This window comes from Melanerpes formicivorus, unplaced genomic scaffold (assembly GCF_026170545.1).
Source record: "Melanerpes formicivorus ecotype bairdi unplaced genomic scaffold, bMelFor1.0.p_v2 SCAF_13, whole genome shotgun sequence".
Lineage (NCBI taxonomy): Eukaryota > Metazoa > Chordata > Aves > Piciformes > Picidae > Melanerpes > Melanerpes formicivorus.
In genome coordinates this window covers 17,299,369-17,322,070 of record NW_027142365.1, presented here as the reverse complement: position 1 = coordinate 17,322,070, position 22,702 = coordinate 17,299,369, and the positions used below count along the sequence as shown (strand labels likewise).

General features: G+C 45.3%; 1 protein-coding gene across 3 annotated transcripts in view; it reads left to right on the top strand.

The window, feature by feature from the left end:
• The window catches only part of MLLT10 (MLLT10 histone lysine methyltransferase DOT1L cofactor), a 125,429-nt gene extending 103,347 nt beyond the window's left edge, over positions 1-22,082 (top strand). For 2 of the 3 annotated variants that reach the window (XM_068146337.1, XM_068146340.1), the window contains 9 exons: positions 3,971-4,088; positions 5,453-5,525; positions 9,987-10,141; positions 12,011-12,199; positions 12,582-12,670; positions 12,796-13,157; positions 16,330-16,432; positions 18,580-18,792; positions 20,417-22,082. In XM_068146337.1, the coding sequence (XP_068002438.1) occupies positions 3,971-4,088; positions 5,453-5,525; positions 9,987-10,141; positions 12,011-12,199; positions 12,582-12,670; positions 12,796-13,157; positions 16,330-16,432; positions 18,580-18,792; positions 20,417-20,485 (1,371 nt within the window). In that variant the 3' untranslated portion in view covers positions 20,486-22,082. The remainder of the gene's footprint in view (positions 1-3,970; positions 4,089-5,452; positions 5,526-9,986; positions 10,142-12,010; positions 12,200-12,581; positions 12,671-12,795; positions 13,158-16,329; positions 16,433-18,579; positions 18,793-20,416) is intronic. The other variant, XM_068146338.1, reaches the window with a different exon arrangement.
• Positions 22,083-22,702: the final 620 nt, after the last annotated feature.

Sequence of the window (22,702 nt, the reverse complement as noted above, 5' to 3'; positions counted from 1 at the left end):
TCCCCTTTCTTTATGGAAACTCAACTGCAGGCATTTCAGCATTAGCCTAAACAATAGGTTTGAATATGTTAAGCCCCTAACAATTAGGGAGCAGTTTGGGGCACTGAATAATGTGGAATGATGCAATTGAACCTGACAGCTTCAACAGTCAGCCTACTCATGGGACCCAAAAGTTGTTCACACTTGGTTTCATCTCTCATCACACACCCAGTACTAAAACCTTACTGGTGTGGAGCTGAGGCAGGAATGAGGCCTGTTATCAGAAAATATTCCATAGCTTAAAACCAGCGTGGAGCAGTGGAATAGCCACTCTCAAAGGCTTTTGAGACCTAGTCCAATTGCATACAGCTAAGTATGGTCTTATTTTTCTCCATTTAGTTCTTATTTCCTTAAAGAACCTGTAGCTTCTGAAATGAAGAAACTGTTTTCCCTAGACACTTAAGTGGACTTCCAGTTATGAATGGAAACAAGTGTCAGCTCGGGAATCTTTGTAGTCATACTGTCCAGTAGATTACCAGACAGAAAACTCTTTTCAGCATTTCAGAGGACATTTATATGTACAAGCTGAGTTTAGTTAACTTGCAAGTCTTGCTCTTTATTTAGAGGAATATATTTGCCCTGTCTTCCATGCTGTAGAGGAAATGTTTTTAAGCATCAATCAAATATCAATCATTTATTCTTATTGCACTGGGGCATCCCATGAATTACAGGGTATCATCCCTTCTGTGCTGCTCTGCTGCTTATTGCTTTACTGATTTATTGAACATGCCATAAATGAAAGCAGTGTATTCCAGTCCTCTACGTGGGCTTAAATCCTTTTGCTCAAATCGTTTCAGGAACATTTGCTGCCTTTTCAAAACAAATACTTAGCAGTCTCTTTATTTTATGAGTTCCTGCGTTTTGATGATGTATTGTGGCCACCGTTTAGACGGAATCAGCTGAAATCAAGAATCCTACAGCTTCAAAAGTTCTGCATTTTGGAACGTCACCTTAATCTGTATTGACAGGATGATTGTGCATTTTTAATACATGCTTGCTACAGCTTGTTTTGCCTGGGAGTGAAACACGAAGCTCCTGTTTCACCTTTAAATAAATGCAGTACCCCCTCCACCTCGTCTTCCCTGTCAGGTGAAGCTGACACATGCACATGAAAGCCTCACAAATTGTTACTCTTGGCATTATGCATTGCCATTTAAAAATGGGAATTTGAGGAAGTCTTTTGCTCACCTCCAGCTTACTTGAGCAGCTTTATTAAGGTGACTTCTCCCAGTGAGAGTCATATAGGATAAGTGATGGCACTAGAACTCTTGTAGTTCGAGCTTGTGGGAGGACACCTTTACCATTATTCTAAATGGTTTGAGTCTAGGGTGAACCACTGCACGTGAAAAAACTTCTTAGATATTGTTTAAGTCATGCTAAGTCTTTTGATCTGCGATACCAAGCCACTTAGCAAGCTTGGTTTAATTCCTTTGATGTCTGTTATTTTGTGTTGTGATGGTTACTCAGCAGACTCCAGCAACTCCTTTCAAGACACTTGGATACTTTTAGAAAGTTCTTAAAACTATTTGGATATGCCTCAGTCAAATAAACATGCGTTCTCCTCGCTGACTGTAGCTGCCCTGTCATCACAAAGTGCTAGCTGGTTGCTATTGCACAGTTTCAAGCAGCCTTGCAGTGAATTCCTCGAAGTATAGCAGTTTGTAAAGTAAGCAGTGCACTTCCTTTAATTAAGAGAAGCCTTCTCCAGAAAGAGAACCTGGTGCTTGTTGTTGGTTGTGGTTTTGTTTGTTTCTTTTAAAGCACAAACTGTATTGGTGTAGTGCATAACCTCAGTTGATTTAAATGGAGTGGATGTGTATTTTCACATTGCTAGTCTCACCTCTTAGACGTGAAGGCAAATAATGGATAAGGAATATTTCACTGTGTAAGGTTTCTTCAGTTAAAACATCTGACAAGAAACTACCTTGGGTTTGAAGTTTGCTTTGGTTTCTGAGAGGAGAACAGCTGAAGGTTGCTAGTGAATGGTGTAGCTGAATAGGAATCGTGCTGCAGAAGTTCACGAAGGGAAAAAGCAGAAGCTGTGCACTATTGCTGCCTTCGCTGGTGTCACAGCATCCTGTATGAACTGTTATGCCTGGGTAGCTGGAAATGCCTGCATCATTTTTAAGACTTACAAATAGTTCAGATTAATTCTATTAAACAAGTACAATGCTTTAGAGGAAAAGAGAGAAGAAAAGACCTAACAGCCAGACGAGATGGGAAAGTGTGGTTCTGTGTCTAGCAGTCGTACACAGCCCTGCAAAAAAAAGTGAGAGGATTGACCGTTGTAAGCCATCACTTGTGGCTTTTCCTAACTTTGTGACAGTTGAGAAAAGTTGAGTTTCAAGCACAATTTCTCATCAGTATGTAGTAAATAAAGCATCATTGAAAACAGTTGTGTGAATTCATAAAAGTCCATTCATCAAGTTTAATATGCTGGCGGGGAGCCAGAACTTAATGGTAGTGTGTGATTCTTTCCAGAGACATAGTTTATACTCTGTAATATTTTGCTGTAATAACCAGCATGTTTTCCCCCGTCTCTTGTGTGCAGTTACACATGTCAAAATGTCCCACAAATTGAGTTCCTTACTCTTCACCTTTTTTTTTTTTCTCCTTTCTTCCTTTTCATTTTTTTTTTTCAGAAGAAGTTTCCTCTGTTTAGATTTCCCTAAAAGATGCATTTTTAAACCAGTGATCACCCAAGTTGTGTATCTTGAATTTCCCTTCCTCCCCTTCCCCCTCCCACATTGCAATCTTTTCTTTGCATCAGGTAGGAGGATGATGCCTTTTTTTTAATAAGCAGCCATGCTTGTTTTGGTTTTGCTTTTGGTTTGGGGTTTTTGTTTCCGTGGCCTGTCTCTGCGACTCACCGTTTTACACAAATCTTTTCTTCGAAAGAGGAAAAAGCATAAGCAGCCAAGGAAGAAGGTATTTTTATTGCCTTGGATTATGCAAGATTTTGGCCAGTCTCCTTAGCTTCATCTGTTTAAGGGTTCATTTTCGCTTGTTTGGCACAAGTCCCAGCAGAGACCTTCAGAATTGTGGTTAGCAACATGAATGAACACAAACTTTGGGAGCTCTTCAATAAGTAGAGCTGGCCAACTGCCAAAAATACAGTTCCTTATATGGGGGTCAGGGCAAAGCTGTGATTCGGTGAGCCCCCTATTGTATAGAAAACATACTTGTAATGGCTGTTTGCCTTCTTTAAAATAAAAACAAAACAAAACAAAAAACCACCAGGCTCCCAAGTCTATCAAAATAGGAAGTAACAAAATAGTGTGCAGGTTTTACTAATGACGGAGCAGCGCAAAGGAAATATGGCTCTGCGTAGTTAAACTATAGAGCTGAAAGTTGGACCTTTTGACCTCCACAGCCGGCTTGTGATGTAAGGAACCCAAGCATTTGTGAGACATCTGTTGTCTACCTGCCCTTATTTTGTAAATGGTTTAATAAGATTAAATAATTAGGAGGATAACCACATGGTCGCCATGCTCCGAAGTCCTAGCACTGAGCGCGTACTTCAGGACTGCAAGGGGGCTCTGCCCGGCCTGCTCTGCCCGGCCTGCTCTGCTCTGCTGCTTTTGAAATGCAGCTTAGGTATTTTTAATATTTGCTACAGTCCTATAATTTTTTTTTTTATTTTTTTTTTTTTATTAGAAGATGGTTTTTTATTATTATTACCAGCTCTTGCTGACAACAAGTAAAACACACTTTAAAGCCTGGTGTATTTTCCGAGAGCTGCACTTCTGTTTCTGTACTCAAATGGAAGATCCTCTTTTTTTTCCCCCCCTCCTTTTTAAATACATAAAGTCTTAAACCACCAGTCAACTTAAAAAAGAAGTTTGTGCACTGGGAAGGCTTCTTTAAAAAGGTATTTAGCGTTTCTCCCCCTTATTAAAAAAGGATTCAAGTTGTAACTGATTTCTTGCAGGCAAACACCCTCCCTGGATCTTCGCTCAGTCTGCCTCCATCCCACATGTACGGCAATAGGCTGAATCCCAGTTCAGCGATGGCAGCACTTATAGCTCAGTCTGAGAACAGCCAAGCAGGTAAGCTCCCCCTGCTGCTCACAACCGACAGGCAACTTTGAACGCCCCAAGCTTTTTAAAAAGATTACTAAATTTCGGGTTTGAACTCCGCCCGGCATTTGGTTCTTAAACATCCACGTGAAGTTGCTGCGTTGGGAGCAGATCCTGGGCTGTCCCGCTGAAGGGCGCGGGGTGTGCTGCCTTTTTCTCCTCTTCATCTTTCTTTTTTTTTCCCCCCAGTGTCTGAAATGTAAATGTTTAAGCAGAGCCATCAGCAGGCAGGAATGCAACAATGTCTCCTGTGACTTCTGTGATTGATGTGTTCAGTTCCCAGCTCTTTTGCAAGGAGAGTGAGGCAGCTCTGGGTTCTGCCGTGGATAGTTTAAACCTCCATTTGCATAATTCATGAAATTGCGTTGCATAGGAGCGCGTGTGAAAGAGATCCTGCCAGAGAACTTGGGCACGTTTCATAATCCTGTGAATATTTACCGCTTGGCAGTTTGTACCCTGGCTCTCCTCGGCGGCCTTAATGAGCCTCTGGCTTTGCTTTGTTTCATTCCCTCCGTAAGGATTTGTTGACATGTCGTAGTAGTCATGCCTGTTTGGGGGAAGGGAATGAGTTTAGCAGTTTACCAAGAATGGATCAGTCATGTCTTTGCCCTCCAAGAGGTCGGAGGTCGCTTGACTCAGAATAGGGGGAGGGCAACCTTGAAGGGGGCAGATAGGGTTATTTTATTGAGAGGCCATAGGGAAAATAACCCTTTTGAGTCCTTCCAAGCAAAACGTTTTCGTATATTTAATGAGGCCTTTTTTGTTTGTTTTACTACCTTTTTAGGCAGGGACTTTTCCTCTGCTTCTGCTTATAAATAGGAATTAGTGAATTACACGCCTTCATAAAGTTTTCAGTGAATCTGCAGAATAATGTGCGCTTGTTAGGCTGCAGCGGCAAGTTTAATGCCTCCTGCGTTTTATGAGCGGGTTTGGGACGCAAAGCGTTAAAAAAACACCGAGCATCAGGATTTGCTGTGATAAGCATACAGATTAGCTGTCCACAGCTGTGATTCATTACTTTCACCGTACAAATTAAAAGTGGCTGAGGGGAGGGCACTGCAAATGCAAACCACGCTTCTGTGCTGTAAAACTGAAAGGAATGAAAGAAGTGAACATAATCCATGGCCTGGTACAGCCTCAGAAATGTGTAAGGACAACACCTTACACGCCACAGTTCAGCAATCTTAAACGAGTTGCGTATTCAGACCTCGGCGCTAAACTGCAGATGGGAGTTGAGATTTTTTTTAAGGCATTTTGCAAAATAATCTGCATCAGCTTTAAAACTGTTACCTAAGAAGAGTCGATTTATCAGCTGTGAAATATTTACACTGCAGATCAAGATCTCGGAGATAACAGCCGAAGCCTTGCTGGCAGAGGAGGCTCACCCAGAGGAAGTCTCTCGCCACGGTAAGCGTTATTTACATTGGAGGAGAGGGCAGGCAGAGGAAATGTTTTAAGATTTGGAAACTTCACTGTCTTTTGTTCTAGCAATACATAAGTGCTTTAAAAGCACAGATACACGTGTGTGTGTGTGTGTGTATGCACACGTTGATTTTTATAGAGATCTACCAGTCTAAAAACCCCCAAACTTAATATGTCCAGAGAGCTCAAAAGGTGCTGAAATTTACCTTTGTATTAACTGAAATTAGGTTTACAAATGAAGGACTTTGCTGAAAACATGGAGAGTTGCTTTGGAGGGATTTGTCTGTCACTGAATCTCTTACCATTTAATCCTGTCCTCTCACATTTATGACCATTGTCATATTTTTATTCCTATCTGCAAAAAAAACTCCCCAGTTCCAAAGACTTAAACTCCGGTGATTCCAGGGACAGGACGCTCTGAAGTTAAATAGCAGTAAAAATGTCAAACAAATATTTTCTTCCCTTTCCTCCACAACTTCAAAATGTGCCACAAACCTGCTCTTTTTTTCTTTTGTCCTGCTGCAACTCACCTCTGCTACAGAATGTGACATAAAAATTCAGCTGGAATGGTATCACATCGTTTTATTTCCAAATACATGCTGCTGAAATTTCAACCTTGGGTCTAAAATACTTGCAGTAATATTTCCTGTGTTTGTGAAGTGACCCTTGGTTTTTAAAGGGCTTTATTTGTCATACTGGATCCCACATGAATTAGTTGGTTTTTTTTCTAGTGTTAGTACTTGATTATTTTTTCTTTTGTTTAATTTGGGGTCTAAACCATGAGGATTTTATATTGTAAAGGATTTTAGGGTAGCTGAAAATGCAGTAGTTCCACAGAGCATGGCAACAATGGATTTGATTGTTGTAGCATGTGTGTACCACGGTGATTTATAACAAGTATTGCCAAACTAGATAATTCAATGTACGTGCCTGCTGGTGTTGATCTTGTATTATGTTCCTTAATTAATCAGAAGACTCCTTGTTGAATGGGCTGAGATTATCCATTATAATTGTTAGGTATTATTACCTAGTCATGAACTGGCTTTTTAGCTGTCCAATACGTGTTGTTACTGAAGCAATAAATCTACAAATGGGTTTAGACTGTGCTCACAGTATCCCTAGGTGTACATTAGCATACCACTCTCTATATAAATAAGGGACATGTCTGTATATACACAGACAAGTGAGGTAAGAGAATTTTGGGAAAGAAAATGCTCAGCAATTAGGAAGTGACAGTTTCATTGTATATTTAAGTAGGCTTCTCATGAATGCACTTTATGGCAATTTTGTTATTGCCACCTTAGTTAATAAGCAAAGGCCTGGTGGGTGCTGGCTGTGCAGCAGGCCTGGTGGGTGCTGGCTTTGCAGCAGGCCTGGTGGGTGCTGGCTTTGCAGCAGGCCTGGTGGGTGCTGGCTTTGCAGTAGGCCTGGTAGGTGCTGGCTTTGCAGCAGGCCTGGGCTGTCTTTAGACTTAGAACACTTGAGAAGCTAAACTTCTTCAATGTGGTGCTTCTGTGGAGTGTATGTTCAGGGTGTGTATAGTTCAGTATTTATAACCTGGCCAAAATTGATCTGGTTTTGATGGGAGTGGCAAAGGAGAGCTGTATGCTACAAAGGCCACCTCAGTCCACAATTGCAGAGCTTGCTTCAGTGTATGGAAGCGGTAGCATTTTGCAGAGAGTAGATGGCTTCTGCATGACAGAAGAGTTGTTCAAAAAGAAGTCAGAAAAAGGAGGGGGAGAAATCACTGCTGCAGTTCCAGCACTGAAAGAAGGGGAAAAAAAATTAGTCTGAAATACCTAGGATGTTAAAAAAAGAATAATTCAGAAGGCTTACCCATTCAGTTAAGTTCAGCAGTCTGGTTTGTGTGATGGGGAAGATCACACATATGTTGACATGCGTGTGGTAGCTGCCCACGTTACCCAGTTCAGTAAGTAACTTGGGGTAGTTCAAATAGGGATTCTAGGGAAGAAAAAGCTCACTTGAAAAATCTGTGGTCGGAAAACTTTGTAACTCTGAATGCTACCTGCTTTATCTGTTACTGTTGCAGGTCCTGACTATTCCCTTTGAAGCTTATGAGATATATAAATAACACACTTCTCTGAAAGAGCCATATACCTCTCCAAGAGCTGCTTAAAATAAAAACACTTGCAGAAACGACTGTTGGCTGTGCATGCTGCAGGCTCTTCAGAGAAGGACATATGTGACTCATGAGCTGCAGGGGCATTTCTAATGCAGACTGTTACATCTTTGTGCCCCTCTATAGCCATAGTGTTTGATGTTTAAAGCTGTCATCTTAAAAATGTTCATATACATGGAGAAACACAAACATACCTGGTAACGTGAGCTGTTTCTGTTTTGCAAAGGAATTGCTGCTTTTCCCAAGGTAGCACTTAAACTTCTTTTACCCCTCCATACTTCACCTTAGATTTAAAACTCTGTTATGTAATACCTGCACTGAAAGTGACATGTGTGCTTGTAGCTGTGTGCAGTATTGCTTGCAATTAATACTGTAAGAATGTGAATAACTCCACCCCAAATTCAAACAAAAAACGTTTGTGAAAGTAAGCGAGGTATGAAACATGAGACAAGGGATTCCCACTTCAGTGACAGCATCAGACTTGTGCATACAGCACACTTGCAGTCCTGTTGGAAACTATGATCAGATACTATGTGGAACAGGGATTCAACCTTGGTATGCAGGAACTGTGTCACGTCTAATGGCTGAGGTGGGCGTTCAGCTGGAAGAGGATGAGAGGACGGGCTGACTAATACTGTGAGACAGGAAAATCTAGATGATGCTTTTCTTTCCCCTCCTTCTGTTTGGGTTTCCAGTGCAGGATTGCAGAGGTTACACACTCATGTGTTGCTTTGTTTCTAGCTTCATGAAACGGAGAGCAAACAGTCCTAAGCCCAAGGAGAGTTTTCTTGGTGCAATCTGTTAAAAACAGCATTAGGCACCCTCCAGAAGCACGCAGGGGAGGGAGGTTGTGGTGGCTTTCTCTGTTTGTTTTCTGGTTTGGGTTTGTGGGGGATATTTTCTTTTCCTTATTTAATTTTTTCTTTTTTTTTTTTTAAAGTGTATGGTTTTGTGGCATGTAGTACATCTGTTCAGAATGTTTCTGCATAAGCCTCTTCCTTATCACTTTAGCACATCATATAAACAACTAGTTTTAAGGCTGGCTTTGCTGTGCCTGTGCTGAACTGTTCAAGGCTGCTGAGTTGTCATCTCTTGTCAAAAAACACTACCTTGGTTACCCAGTCACCAGGGCTTTTTGTTTTAACAAGTGGCTTTCTTCTTTCATCCTGTATGCAAAGGAGGAATTATTTATAAATACTTACACAGCTCTTAAGTCACCTACTTAAAACCTTTCCTCATAAAAGTCGCTTTGCTCTGGTGCCTGCAAAATGCTTGGCAGTCATTAGGTAGCTAATGTGCTGTGACCACTGCTTATTACACTAATCATAATTAACACACTGATTTCCTGAGCTCTTTATGTTGTCCAGTACTGGGACCGTGGTGGTCTTGCTGGTAAGTTTACACTACATGTAGAACAGTACAGCTGTGACCCTCTGATGGCACCATTAGTACCAATACATAAGAACCTGAATCTCAGCTTACTGGAGTCGATTTAAAACCCTCAAACAACAGCAAAGCAAAGCCACCAACCAGCCTTTAATGGGCTTTGGTCCTGTGTGGGACCGTGCATACATGAGGCCAGAATCATCAGGCAGAAATGCACCAAACATCTGGTTTTGCTCACAGGTTAAATTTTGCCCCATCCAAATGCAGGACCTGAAGGTTTAATTTGCTCCTGAATGAGCAAAGATGTGGCAGAGGGATTACTCGTTGAACTACGTGCGATCCTGGCCGCAAAAGGAAGCGTGACAGAGGATAGCTTCACCTTCCCTTGCAGCCCCTGTGAAATGCTTTGAGTCCCACAAAAATCTACTCTTACATGATTCTTTGTGGAAGTTGGGCAGTGGAATTTACATTTGGCCTTTCCACGTGGAAGTCTCATTGCTAAGCTCACTTTTGGAGATTGCTTTTACCTTCCTGGTTTTCTCTGGACAAGGTTTGAAGTCTTTATTTATTTATTCTTATGAAGCCAGGTGCTGTAAGTATCCATGCACACTGGTTTCCTGCTGTATGATGTAATGGAGTGCTGTTTGTCAGTCAGGTGTGATGCTAGGTTGTGTGCAAGGAAAGGTTATTGTGTGCCTTCTCAGTGTAAATTCTCATGCTGTGAAATATTACATCTTTATTAAAGCCTTGGCAGTGGCAACCAGGAGATCTTGGTGATTTTGATGAATTAACTTTGTCTTGGAAGTGTGAGGTATGTCGGTGCTAAGGGCTGATAAACGGCAAGAAACTGCACCAGCCTTGTACTAAGACATTTCCTTCCCTCCTTTTCTTTAACCAATAAACTGCAATATTTTCCACAGATCCCCTGTAAGCAGCTTGCAGATTCGCTATGATCAATCAGGGAACAGTTGTGGGGAGAACTTGCCCCCGGTAGCAGCCAGCATTGAACAGCTTCTGGAGAGGCAATGGAGTGAAGGACAACAGTTTTTATTAGAGCAAGGCACCCCTAGTGACAGTAAGTACTCACACTCTCTTTATTACTGCTTTTGTTAACTCTTTTATTCAGAACTGCTGCTCAGTGCTTGCCCAAGAATTCAGAAAGAATGTGTTTGCTGCCGGTAACAGACCGGTGACCGCAGGGCTCACTTGCGGCGTGGTCTCTAATGCAGCACATGGCTTCAGGAGGCTGCAGGAGAGCTCTCTACCAGCAGCTACGTTTTTATGGATGGGGGCAGATTGTGCCATGCGCGAGGAGGTCACTTGCAGATCCAGCTGGTCGGTGGCACAGTTTGGAAACGAATTCCGGGCTCTCGGATGCACTGCTGTAAACAGCGAAGCACAGCCCTCCAGGCTGCTGTGGATGGTGGGATACAATGGGCAGGACAATTATTTATCATTCTATTTTCCCTTTTTTCTTTTCTTCCCACCCCCCCAATCTAAACTGCCTACTTCTGTTGCTGTTTGTAAGAAAACATTCACAAACGTTAGGCAGGTGTCCTGCTGGGCTTTCCCATCTTGATTTGGTTCTGTGTTGCTCCAAGTTGTGTTTAACAGAGTGGAATAGTCCGAAAATGAGTATGTTAAAAGCAGAAGGGATGAGTAGAACACTTGGCTCTCCATATTCAACAATATATCAGTATCAAAGACAGAGAGTGAATGAATTAAAACAAGGCAGTGTGGTGTGGTTTGGGTTTTTTTAATACCAGGTTGGGGTCTGTGTTCCATTTTATTGAGCATCCAGCTCCTGTTGGTAGTGTAAAGTGGTATCTCGTTGGTATTTTTATGAATGGTATCCTGACAAAAATGCTAATTGTGAGGAAATTCATGCAGGGATAATCCTTTAAACATGATAGCTGGAGGACAGGTTTAGCTAAGTCTTATTGCATCTCATTTGGGCTCACTGAGGGTTCCTTTGTATGTTCTTGAAGAGGAGGGATAAAAGCTAAATCCTTGGGAAATGACCAGATGTGCCTATACCAGTAGACTTATGTCTGTAGTAGGCCCAGAGGTCATGTTAAACAAATACAATTTAGAATTGAAAAAAAAAAGGAGGAGGCTATCCCTGTGGCTTTACAGTTGCACTCTGCTCCTAGTTGGGAAATAACGAGTTCTGAAATCAAATCGGAGTTTGGGAAGCCCCTGCCTGGTAAAAGCCAGGTTGGTGTGGGAGATGCTGCCCCCTTTTTCTGCAGAAAGAGGGGTGGCAACTGCAGTGCTCGCACAGTGCTCCCTGCTGGGGGATCTGCAGATCGCTGCCCGGAGCAGAGGAGGGCTGCTGCTCTTCCCAGCCCTGTCCTGGGAGCTTCAGCTTGGAGGAGGTGTTCCGTTCGGGTGTCTGTAAGTTCATCATCTGCTCTGCAAGGCAGTAAGGCACAAGCGGGTTGTTCTTACACAAATGTTGTTGTCTCTGTTGTTAGTTGAATTTGTATTTGCCAACCTTTCTCTGCTCTGATAGTGCTAAAAAATGGCTCAGACTGCAGCTGCAGAGTTGGGAAAAATCTATTTCAATTAACCTGGGCTACTAAAACAATACTGGGTTTGTATTCTGGCATGGGGCTAAGTTATCCTGCGCTGCTCCTTGCTTAAAATGAATGTCAGCCCTGATGGGACTTCATTCAAGCCAAGGTGTAGATACACTGCAAAATTACTGTCACATGCTGCATACTTTTCCCCTGCACTTTAAATTACACAAAATTGATCCTAAACCTTTCCACTTGCAGTCAGATTCCTTCTTGCTGTGTCTTTCAGTAATGATTTGATTTCTGTTTTCACATATGACTTAGTGCTAGTTTTAAATTGCAGTACAGGAATGAAACCCCCCCCAAAGATGTTACTGGTTCTTGGAATGTGGCTGTGAAATATAACCCAGGTGTTTCTACCTCAGTTCTAGGAATGCTGAAATCCTTACACCAGCTTCAGGTTGAGAACAGGAGGTTAGAGGAGCAGATCAAGAATCTGACTGCTAAGAAGGAGCGGCTTCAGCTACTCAATGCACAGCTTTCAGTGCCCTTTCCAACAATCACTTCAAACCCCAGCCCTTCCCATCAAGTGCACCCCTTTGCAGTACAAGCAGGTAAGGAGAGGAGAGTATCAAAGTATCAGAGAAATTTGAGCATGTATTGATAGGAAATACCTGTTTCATCCACCTGTGCTGCCCATGGGAGAGGCATTTGCCTGTAGGATGAACACAGACTTTGTATTCATGGATGTGTTTAAACCCCAGCTGGAACCATTAGGACTTGGTTCAGTGCAGTTTCTCTTTCGCTTCTGCCTGGAGCACATCTGTTTGATTCCCCAGTTAGTTAAACTGTTAACTCTTCAGCAGTTACTTGAAGGTTGACTTCACATTTTCTGTGTTGAACTTCAGCATGATTTTGAAATAATTCTTGTGAGTCTTTTCCCATGTTACAGGAGTTTAACCACTGTGTTGTTGTTGTTTTAAACACTCCCTCTAGCACCTAGCACTGATTCCTTGAACAGCAGCAAAAGCCCTCATCTGGGAAACAGTTTTTTACCGGACAATTCTCTCCCTGTGTTAAACCAGGTAATTTTGATTCCTTTCTTCTACACTTCAACTTGTTAGGAGTTAACTCCTCATAGTCCTTGCCTTGTGCTGTTGGGTGAAATTTTATGCAGCTGAGGGGGTTTTGTTGTTTGTTTTTACACCAGGAGATAACCTCCAGCGGACAAAGCACCAGCAGTTCATCAGCTCTTTCCACTCCACCACCTGCTGGGCAGAGTCCAGCTCAGCAAGGCTCAGGAGTCACGGGAGTTCAACAGGTCAATGGTGTGACAGTGGGGGCACTAGCTAGTGGTATGCAGACTGTAACCTCCACCATTCCTGCAGTGCCTGGTGTGGGTGGAATAATTGGAGCGCTGCCAGCCAGCCAGCTGGCAATCAATGGGATTGTAGGAGCTTTAAATGGGGTCATTCAGACCCCAGCAACAATATCGCAGAACCCTTCTCCTCTGGCTCACGCAACGGTGCCACCCAACGCAGCACATCCCCTGCCAACCACCTTAAATAACAGGTAAGGCTTTGCTGATGGAATGGTTTTCCTGGCAGTGCCTGCTGCTCTTCAGCTCAGCTCATGGTTTTTTTACCCCTCTTACTCAGAAGGTGCTGGTTTTCCTTCCTTAGCCTCTAACTCTCCAAATAGCTTCTGCTCCTCATCTGGGAATGAAAAGAAGAAAGCATTTAATGGAAGCACAAACAGTCAAGTTTAAAGGAAAGGGGTTTTGTCTTTAGCTTTGGGGAATCCTGGTGTCCATTTATTCATGGTTTTTCATCAGGTCACATTCCCAAACAAATGTAATTATGCAAATGTGCTTCAGCTCGTGTTGCAGCTCGAAAACAATATTCTCTGTCCTGCCAATTGTTCTTCCAGGATTAAAGGAGCCTTGGCAAAGCTACCATTTGTTGCAGTAAGAAGGGGGAGGGGGAGAAGAACAATATATGGTCATGGAATTAAAGGTGTAATAGGCATAACTAACCAGGGTGGTAATACACTGGCATGGTGTCTGCTGTTTCTGCCTTTGACTCCAAAGAAATGAGTTTGTCAAGTGGTGTTCCTAAGGAAGTTTTAAAGGGATAAAAAGATTCATGCTTGGGGATTGCTAACAGCCCTTCCCCAAACCCAGGTATCCTCAGCAGCATAAACTGCTGCTGCTGGAGCTGCAAGGCAAATGGGTAACAAAAGGAGACAGCTGCTTCCCGGGAAGGGGAGTGGGCTGCTTGGGCTGGAAGGGTGCTGGGACAAGAGCGGAGCCTGAGCTAAGTCATGCTCCTGGCTCCCCTTCCCCCCACCCCTTGTATTGCCCTTCCCTTAGGAAGCAGAGCTGGGGTTCTGTGCAGAAGCAAGTGCCTGCAAATAGGGGGAGTGGATTCTTGCCTTTGAAGTCGAGTTTGTTTGTGGAGGTGATGGTGGATCACCCATGGCAAAAGGCCGATGTGGTTGGAATGATGCAGGGGATCCCTGGTTTTGTAGGTTGTCTTTCTAGTGTCTTGCCTTGCAGTTGCTTTGGCAGCTCCTGAATAGTTGAGTCCATGTTGTGTGGCACTGCTCCAACAGGCTCACCCAAGCTGCTGCTTTCAGGTGTGTCCTTTTGGCTGCTCTATTTTAACTCAGGAGGTGATGTTTTTCACAGTTTATAAGCTAGGTGATCCTACCACTTCATTGGTTGTTCATGTTTCATGTTGTTAATGAGAAGTTCTCTCCTTTAGCAGAGGTCCTTATCCTGAAAACACAAGAATTTTGTGGTGTTCTCCCCAAAAGTGTGAGGAGGAATGAGAGACACCAGACACAATCAGTTACATTGGCCTGTTGGGTGATGCTTTCCCCTTGGAAGTGATGCCAGAATCCCCTGGTCATGCTGCTGCTTTCTCAGATGATTTATTCCTGACTCTCTATATTGCAGAAGCTAACCCTTGAGTGTGTATCCTAGAAGTATACTACTCCAGTTCACACAGGATACTGCAGCTAGTACCCTGTTCAGTAGGCTCCCATCCTGACTTCTAGCATAGGCTGGAATTCACAAAGTGATTCACAGCGTTCTGCTGCAACAAGCTTACGATGTACAACTCCACCAGCATTCCCACTCCCCTCTGTTCTTGTGTGATCTGTTTGTATTCAATTTAAGAGAGTACAACTCTCTGCTTTCCTGAGCAAACCCAGAGGATTTGCTGGGCCTCCTTCCATTTGAGTTGTTTCACAATCCTCCTCACTTTGTGTGCTTTCAGTATTTCAGTTGTATATTTAGAGGGGAAACGTGCAGGCAGAGAAAGCTCTAATGCTAGTTGGTGCCAAGATGATGTTAATGATGACTTGGACATTCCTCATCCCTGTTCCTTCCATTACAAACACCTCAGTGAAAACCAGGAAAAAGCTTTTCTGTTACTGGAACTGAGTTGTGAGGAGGCTCTGGGATGACTGAAGAAAGAGGGGGAAAAGCAGTATGTTCTGCTAGTTGAGATTGTTGGTTCTGAAACTCGATGGGACACCATTTGTCTGTGTCACTCTTGAGTTCAGTGGCAACTAGGTGACTCTTTAATGTCAGATGGCCTGGGTCTTACTGCTCTGTGGGAAGGTTTCATGGTAGCAAGCAGAGGCAGGCACAGGGCTTTGCAGCCAGTGCAAGCTCTCCAGGGCTTGTGGGATTGCCTGGTGCTGGTCGACTGTGGTGATGGTTACAGTCAGTGTTGGCAAGGTGATGGAAAGCCGTGAGTGTTCAGCCCTGCTTGCTACCTCTTGTGTGTTGTTCTGGCATTAAAAGACTTACCAGATGTTCCTGCAAGTTGCTACTTACAGTAACTTCCCAAGCTTCAGAAGCTGCTCATTTTCATGTGAAAACCAGCCAGGTTCTATACCAAACCATGAAGTCATCTTTGTGCATAGTGACCTTATTTATGTGAGCTCTTCAGCACAGGGAGGTGAGAAAACACTGATTTGTGCTTTGCTGTTTGGGAGAGTTTGAGGTTGTAGGTAAAAGAGAGACTCCATTGATCTGGCAGAGAAAAACACTCAGCCCTGCTCTGGGAAAAAGGTGGCTTACTACAGCTGGCTGGTGATTGGAGGAGGAGGAGAGGATTGTTTCTTTACATCCTGGCAACCAGAGCAGACTGTAGGCTGGAGAGTTTCATATACCTTTTAATGAGGAGCTAAAAAGGATTAGATTTACATTCCAAGCTGATCTGGTTTAGAGCAAGCTCTGTGGTGAAATCCAGTCAGCTGCCTCTTCTGGGCAGCTGGGGAGCTGCAGCCTTTGCTCGTCTGCAGTTAGGTTTTGTTTCAGATCTCAGCTGCTGGCTGAGGAGGTTTTTTTTCTTTCAAGTGCCAGTGCAGAACAAGGCAGTGATGCAGAGAAAGGCTAAAGAGAAGGGACAAGAAGAGCAGGAAAAAAGGGGAAGTGCAAAGAGGAAAAGAGGAAGTGGGATAAAAGAATAAGCAAGCAGTGGACAAAAGTGATTTGAGTATAGAAGAATACAGCAAAAGTGAGGTGAAAAGAGGTGGAAATAATGTTAATATGAGTCAAAGCGATGGCTACTGTTGCAGTTGTTACAAATATGCCTGCTGTAACTGGGTTTGAAGCTGTTTGGATTTCAGAATTTGTTAAATTTAAGATTGCTGAGTGTCATTGAGAGTCAAAGATGCACACAGTTCCAGCCTGTGGTTAACCCCAGTACTGCTCTGTCAAACCCTACAGTGCCTCGGGACTCGGACTGCTTCCTGACCAGCAGAGACAGCTTCTGCTCCATCAGCAGCACCAGCAATTCCAGCAGCTACTGAGCACCCAGCAGCTCACATCAGTAAGTGTGCTGTGAATCTCTCCTCTCTTGTGTTCTGAGGCATGGATGAACTGCTATCAGTCCTAGGAATGGGTTTTTGTCAGTTGCTTCAGCTTTTTTGTCTGGCCGTGCTGATAAACTGCAGAGCATTCCTGGGGTGGGTGCATTGCTCAGAATCCTTCAGTCCCATCCTCTCCCCTGTGAACATGGAGGCTTTTCTCTCTCAGCATCAGCTGTGGACAGCATACTTTGGGACCATGTGTGGACTCTAACCATGTCCCAAGCTGTTCTCAGACTCCACCAGGGCTCTAACAAGAGATTTTGGGGCATCATCTTCAGCTGGGCATCATCTTTGCCCTGCCTGGCAGTCATCACACAGCCCATTAGTAACTGGGGTAACTATTTGTGGTGCAGTTCTGGTGCTTTGACAAACAGGGGTTGGTGTTCTGAGAGAGGCCTGAGAGTCAGCAGGCTTTGCTGAACTCCTGCTGAGCTGCTGATCTCATTCTCTTCCCTTTCCCACAGCCTCATGGAACTGCAAGTCCATGGGACTCGTTGGGATACACCCACGGGTGCCAAGGGAGCTGGGGAGGAGGTTGCTGAACTGCTCTGCATCATATGCCAAAAGTCCTGGCAGCCCAGGGAGGTCCCCAGGGACTGGAAAAGGGGAAACAAAACTCCCATTTTCAAGAAGGGATGACCCAGGGAACTATAGGCCAGGCAGTCTCACCTCTGTGCCCAGTAAGATCATGGAGCAGATCCTCCTGGAGGCACTGCTGAGGCAAAAGAATAACAGAGAGGTGATTGGCAACAGTCAGCAGGGCTTCACCAAGGGCACATCCTGCCTGAAAATCCTGGTGGCCTTCTATGACAAGGTCACAGCATTAATAGATGAAGGCCAAGCAACTGATGCCATTTACCTGGACCTGAGCAAAGCCATTGACACTGTCCTGCACCACACCCTGGTCTCTGAGCTGGGTTCTATGGATGGAACATTCAGTGGATACAGAACTGGCTCCAGGGCTGCACCCAGAGTGGCTGTCAACGGGCCCATGTCCAAGTGGAGGCCCTCAGGAATCAGCACTGGGACCAGGCTTGTTTAACATCTTTGTGGGTGCCATGGACAGTGGCACTGAGTGCACCCTCAGCAGGTTTGCTGATGACACCAAGCTGTGTGGTGCAGCAGACAGCTGGAGGGAAGGGATCCATCCAGAGGGACCTGACAGGCTGCAGAGCTGGGCCCATGACAACCTCAAGAGGTTCAACAAGACCAAATGCAAGGTCCTGCAGCTGGGTTGGGGGAGTCCCAGGCACTGATACAGGCTGGGCAGGGACTGGCTGGAGAGCAGCCCTGAAGAAAAGGACCTGGGGGTGCTGGGGGAGGAGAAGCTCAACAGGAGCCAGCAGTGAGCACTTGCAGCCCAGAGAGCCAAGCAGAGCCTGGGCTGCAGCAAGAGAAGCATAGCCAGTAGGGTGAGGGAGGTGATTCTCCCCCTCTACTCCACTCTGGTGAGACTACACCTGGAGCACTGTGTCCAGTTCTGGAGCCTCTATTACAGGAAGGATCTGGAGGTGCTGGAATGTGTCCAGAGAAGGGCCATGAGGAGGAGCAGAGGGCTGGAGCTGCTCTGCTATGGAGACAGACTGAGAGAGTTGGGGTTGTTCAGTCTGGAGAAGAGAAGGCTCTGAGACCACCTAATTGTGGCCTTCCAGTATCTGAAGAAAGCTGGGGAGGGACTTTTGAGGGTGTGAGGGAGTGATAGGACTGGGGGGAATGGAGCAAAACTAGAAATGGATAGATTCAGATTGGATGTGAGGAAGAAATTGTTCCCCATGAGGGTGGTGAGAGCCTGGCACAGGCTGCCCAGGGAGGTGGTGGAAGCCTCCTGCCTGGAGGTGTTTGCAGCCAGGCTGGATGTGGCTGTGAGCAACCTGCTGTAGTGTGAGGTGTCCCTGGCCATGGCAGGGGGGTTGGAACTGGCTGATCCTTGAGGTCCCTTCCAACCCTGACAATTCTGTAATTCCATGAGCTTCATGAGTGTAACCTAAGTTAGCTGGGGTTGGGTCCAGAATTGCACTGTCTGAGGACAGGGATAGGCAAGAAGCCAGGGAGGAGCTATGTTTGCATAACTAATTCTTGACTCATTTTGATTTCCTCATTACTCAAGGAACAACATCAGGCCCTTTTGTATCAGTTAGTACAGCAGCAGCATCACCACCACCAGCACCACCAGTCTGAAGTACAGCAGTTGCAGATCACTGGAGGAGCACAGATACCCATGAACAATTTGCTGTCAGGCACCCAGGCCTCACCACTTAATGCAGCTACCACCAACCCGTTCCTTACGATCCATGGGGATAATGCAGCTCAGAAGGTGACAGTAAGTATACTTCTCACCTCATTTTCAGTGCAGTACCTCCATCAGGTAGCTAAAAGATAGAGTAAGAAAGCCTTTCCTAGGCAGGCAGGGAAACAAGACAAGTTGTTTTCCAGTAAGGATGATCCACTGCCTTCAGCACTGGCCTGTGGCCTCCGTCCCCAAGACAGGAATTCCTTCTTGAAGGAGTTACAGAACAGACTGCATTCTCTCAGGCCATGAAATTAAGAGAGAATGAAGTGAGGGAGCCTGTGGAACTTGTCAAAACAAAGGAAGACTAAGTTCCTGTGCTCCTTGGAGAAGACACAGTAGTGAGAGGAGGGAAGCTCATCCACAAGAGCAGGCAGGAGTTTGGAGCTAGGTGTTGGTCCCCTCTCCACTGCCCACACCCAAAGCCTCTGGTTAATTTAGGGGCACAGTGTTGGGGAAGGATTCAGGCAGCTGGGCTCTCATGGTACTTCCCAAACAAAAGGGGAGACACCAAACAAAGCACTGACATTTCAAGCTGTTTTTCCTGGGAACAGCTCCCTTCTCTCCAAACCCAGGAGTGGTTATTTGCCTTCAGCTTTGTGCAGGGTCGCTGTCCCTTTCCAGGTGGCTCTGTTGTGGTGTTGCCACTGCCCAGTGCAGGACTGGGTGAGACAATGTTCCTCTGGCCACTGTCAGGGCAGGGGGGCCTGTCACAGGGCTTTGCTCAGGGCCTTGCCTTCGGTTAGAAATCTTCACTGTTTGTGCAAGCTCTGTCTGTAACCCCTCACTGTCTATAGCCAGGAGTGTCTGGAATGGAGACCCTGTGCCTGATTTGCATCAGAACAAACCCTTCCACATGCCACCTCCTTCTGACTTTTAGGTCTGCACAGTGTGACCTGGCAGCACTGGGGAGTGACAAACACCATTTGACAGTTCCAGGTTTTGTACCTAACAGGGAGCTGTAAACCATTCTGGGACTCTCAGAACATCTTTGGAGCAAACCCCTTAGAAACCATTGTATTGTGAAATGGCTCTTGTCTTAATTTTGTTGTTAATTAAAGGTTAGAGCCAAGCCAGACTGCAGTGGGCTGCTCAACTACTCCACTCCAAAAGGACTTTAAACCAGGTTCTCTGTTGCCAGAAGCTGGGATGTTTTAATCTCATTTCCAGTTGGCACAGGTTTGCTGAATGGCCAGCAGATGAGCTGAGGCTTTTGCTGAGCCCTGTCCAGCACTTGCAGGAAGTGTTTTTGCAGCAGTTTATGGAAGAAAGCTGATGGTGGCAGAGGCAAAACAGAAACCAGGTTTCCATTCTGAGGGAGCAGGGTAGAGTTCAGCCCTCACCAGCAGGTGAGATGCAGCAGAGGTCACCAGCAGGTACTTGTCTTGACCATCATGAGGCTCTAAGGAGAGGGCAACAGCAAGTCTTGCTGGAATGAAAGCAGAGGCACAGTTGGTTTTCTGATGTAGTGCCCTTAGTATGCGCTGCTCCCATACAGTGACTCCTTCAGCTGTTCCTTCCCACTTGTTACTCTACCACACTGGTTGTTTGCACTGCAGAAGCTAGGCTGTAGAAGCCCCAGTAAATGCAGCTCACCTGCTCTGTCACTTGCATGAATTTGACTTAACTCTGTCTTTTATAATCTGATTTTTAGAAGTATTTTCTCTTGCACAGAGGCTCAACGATAAAACTGGACCAGTTGCGTCAGAGAAGAGCTGACGTTTGAAGGAGGCTTGAGACCTGCAGGTCCTGCTGCTCTAAGCACTTCCTCTGACTGCAGGCTGCAGCTTTCCTCTCTGCAGACTGAAGAAATGCAACAAGGAACTTACTGCACAGTGAAGGGTTAATCTGAGGAGATCGTTGGTAGGCTTTCATTTGCTCTCTTGTTGCACTAAACTGGATGTACTTAATGTCTCTGACTGTGAAGCAGATCAGACTCTGCAAGCCCTGATTGTTTTGTCACTAGGATGGTACCAAGTACAAATTCCACCCCAGGAGAACACAGCCTTGACTCTTCAGTCTAGTCCTGTATGTGCCAGGCTGTGAAGCTGCCTGCAGTCAGGCTTTGCTTCGGTTTCAGAGCAGCAGTTTAAGAACAGAGCAGCCCCAGCCCTTCTGCTGCAGCTGCAATGTCATCTCAGACCCAGCTGGGAGCAGGGCTTGCTCTCTGCTGGTTCCTTTTCACACAGCTATTTTGAAACCCAACTTGTAAGGGAATCCACTCCTGAACTTTTTGTTCCTTTCAGCTTCCTGTTGTTATATAGTGGGAGTTTCTCCAGAGTAAGAATTGCAGTACAGAATCCAAAGTTTATTACTTCTGGTGTAGGTTTTAGAGTCCTGAGGTTATTTTAGAGGAGCCAGTGTGGTTCCAGTGACAGTTTCTTTACCAGCTGAGCAGGCCAGCCTGGCAGAAGCAGGTATAGTGTCTGGCCTAACCCAAGTGCCTGTTGCTACCTCCATTTGTGAAATGGCTGCAAGCAGCTGACCATGCACTAGCCCTGTCCTTGTTAGCAGCGGGAGTAGTCTGTGTTGCACCAGCAGCCACCTTGTTCTGCCTTTCCTAGAGGTGTCTGTACCACTGTAGAGAGCTCAGGCAGAGTGGTACCTGGGTCCCTTTTCACTGATCAATTACCAAAAACGTGAGCATTTATTTCCCACTGACCCTTCTCAGTGGTTGAAACGGGTGAAGGTGAGTTAGTGCCAGCACTTCCCCCAGTGGCTGAGCTCCTGGCTCCCGAGCCTGGGGCAGCGCGGAGAAGGGAGCCGGGAGGGGCAGCAACCACTGATCAGCACTGAGGTGGGAATTGGTAGGCAAAAGCCCCAGCTGTAGTTAGACCTCCACTGTGTACTGACCTGGAAGAACATGTTAATTGATCCTGCAATATGTTTCTTAGTTGAACATTGCACAGTTCTTACCTCATTGCTGTAAATAAGGTTTTGTGAAGCTGTTTTTTTGTATTGTGAAGAATTCCTAAGAAGACACGGATATTTTGGTTTGTAATATTTCTAATCAGTAGAGTTAATTGAAAAAGTAAAAGGAGGGGGGGAGAAAAAGAATAATTTATTTTTCTATGTTCTGGGGGAAAAGGTTTTTTTAAAAGGTTAAAAAAAAAAAAAAAGCAAACTCACAAATGACTTTTGTAGCTCCTTTACAAAAGGACACCACCAGGGGTTTTATTTTCCTGCTCAGCCCCCACTGGTGGAGATTCTGTATCAGTTTGTACAAAAGGGCAGCTGGAAATGTGCTGTTATTTTGCCTAGGTGTAAAATTCCCAGTGTCTGAAGAGGTGTACAAAGCTTTTGTTAATAAACTTTTAATGATGTTTTGAGTGGTGTGCTGCTTTGTCTGGCAGGAGGCTGGAGGGGGATGGAGCAGGAAGGATGGCAACTGCACCTGGCCACCAGCGTTGCTCCTGTGAATGCTTGCTGCAGCTGCAGTGCTCTCCAGGGACGTTTTCACTTGCTGGGCAGCCCTGGCCAGTTGCAGCCTGTGCCACAGCCTCAGTGGTTTGCTTTTAGCCTTCCAGGAGAAGGGGCAGGGAGCTGGCAGGAGCAGTAGCCCAGTAGGCAGCTGTTGCTGTACCAGCCCCAGGGAGAGCGCTGCGGTGGTTGGGGCTGGTTCTCTACTCACCCAGTGCTCATGCTGAGGTGACTGAGGCCTGTGGCTGGGGCTTCTGTGCTGTTTTCTGTCAGAGCAGCTCCTTATTTTGTCCAGGAACTTTGCCTGTTGTCCATGGAGGGTTGGTGAACACACAGCTGAATCCTGGGCTGTAACTTGCCAGGCAGCAAGGAGGCAGTCGAGCTTTCCCCTGCTGTCACCTGAGGATATGATGTGAGGCAGTACAGGTTTGGGCAGACAGGGGCTGTGTTGGGGCTTCCTCACTGCTGTAGCCTCAGGAGCAAGTAGCAGGATGACCACCTTGCCATGGCATAGACCATGAGG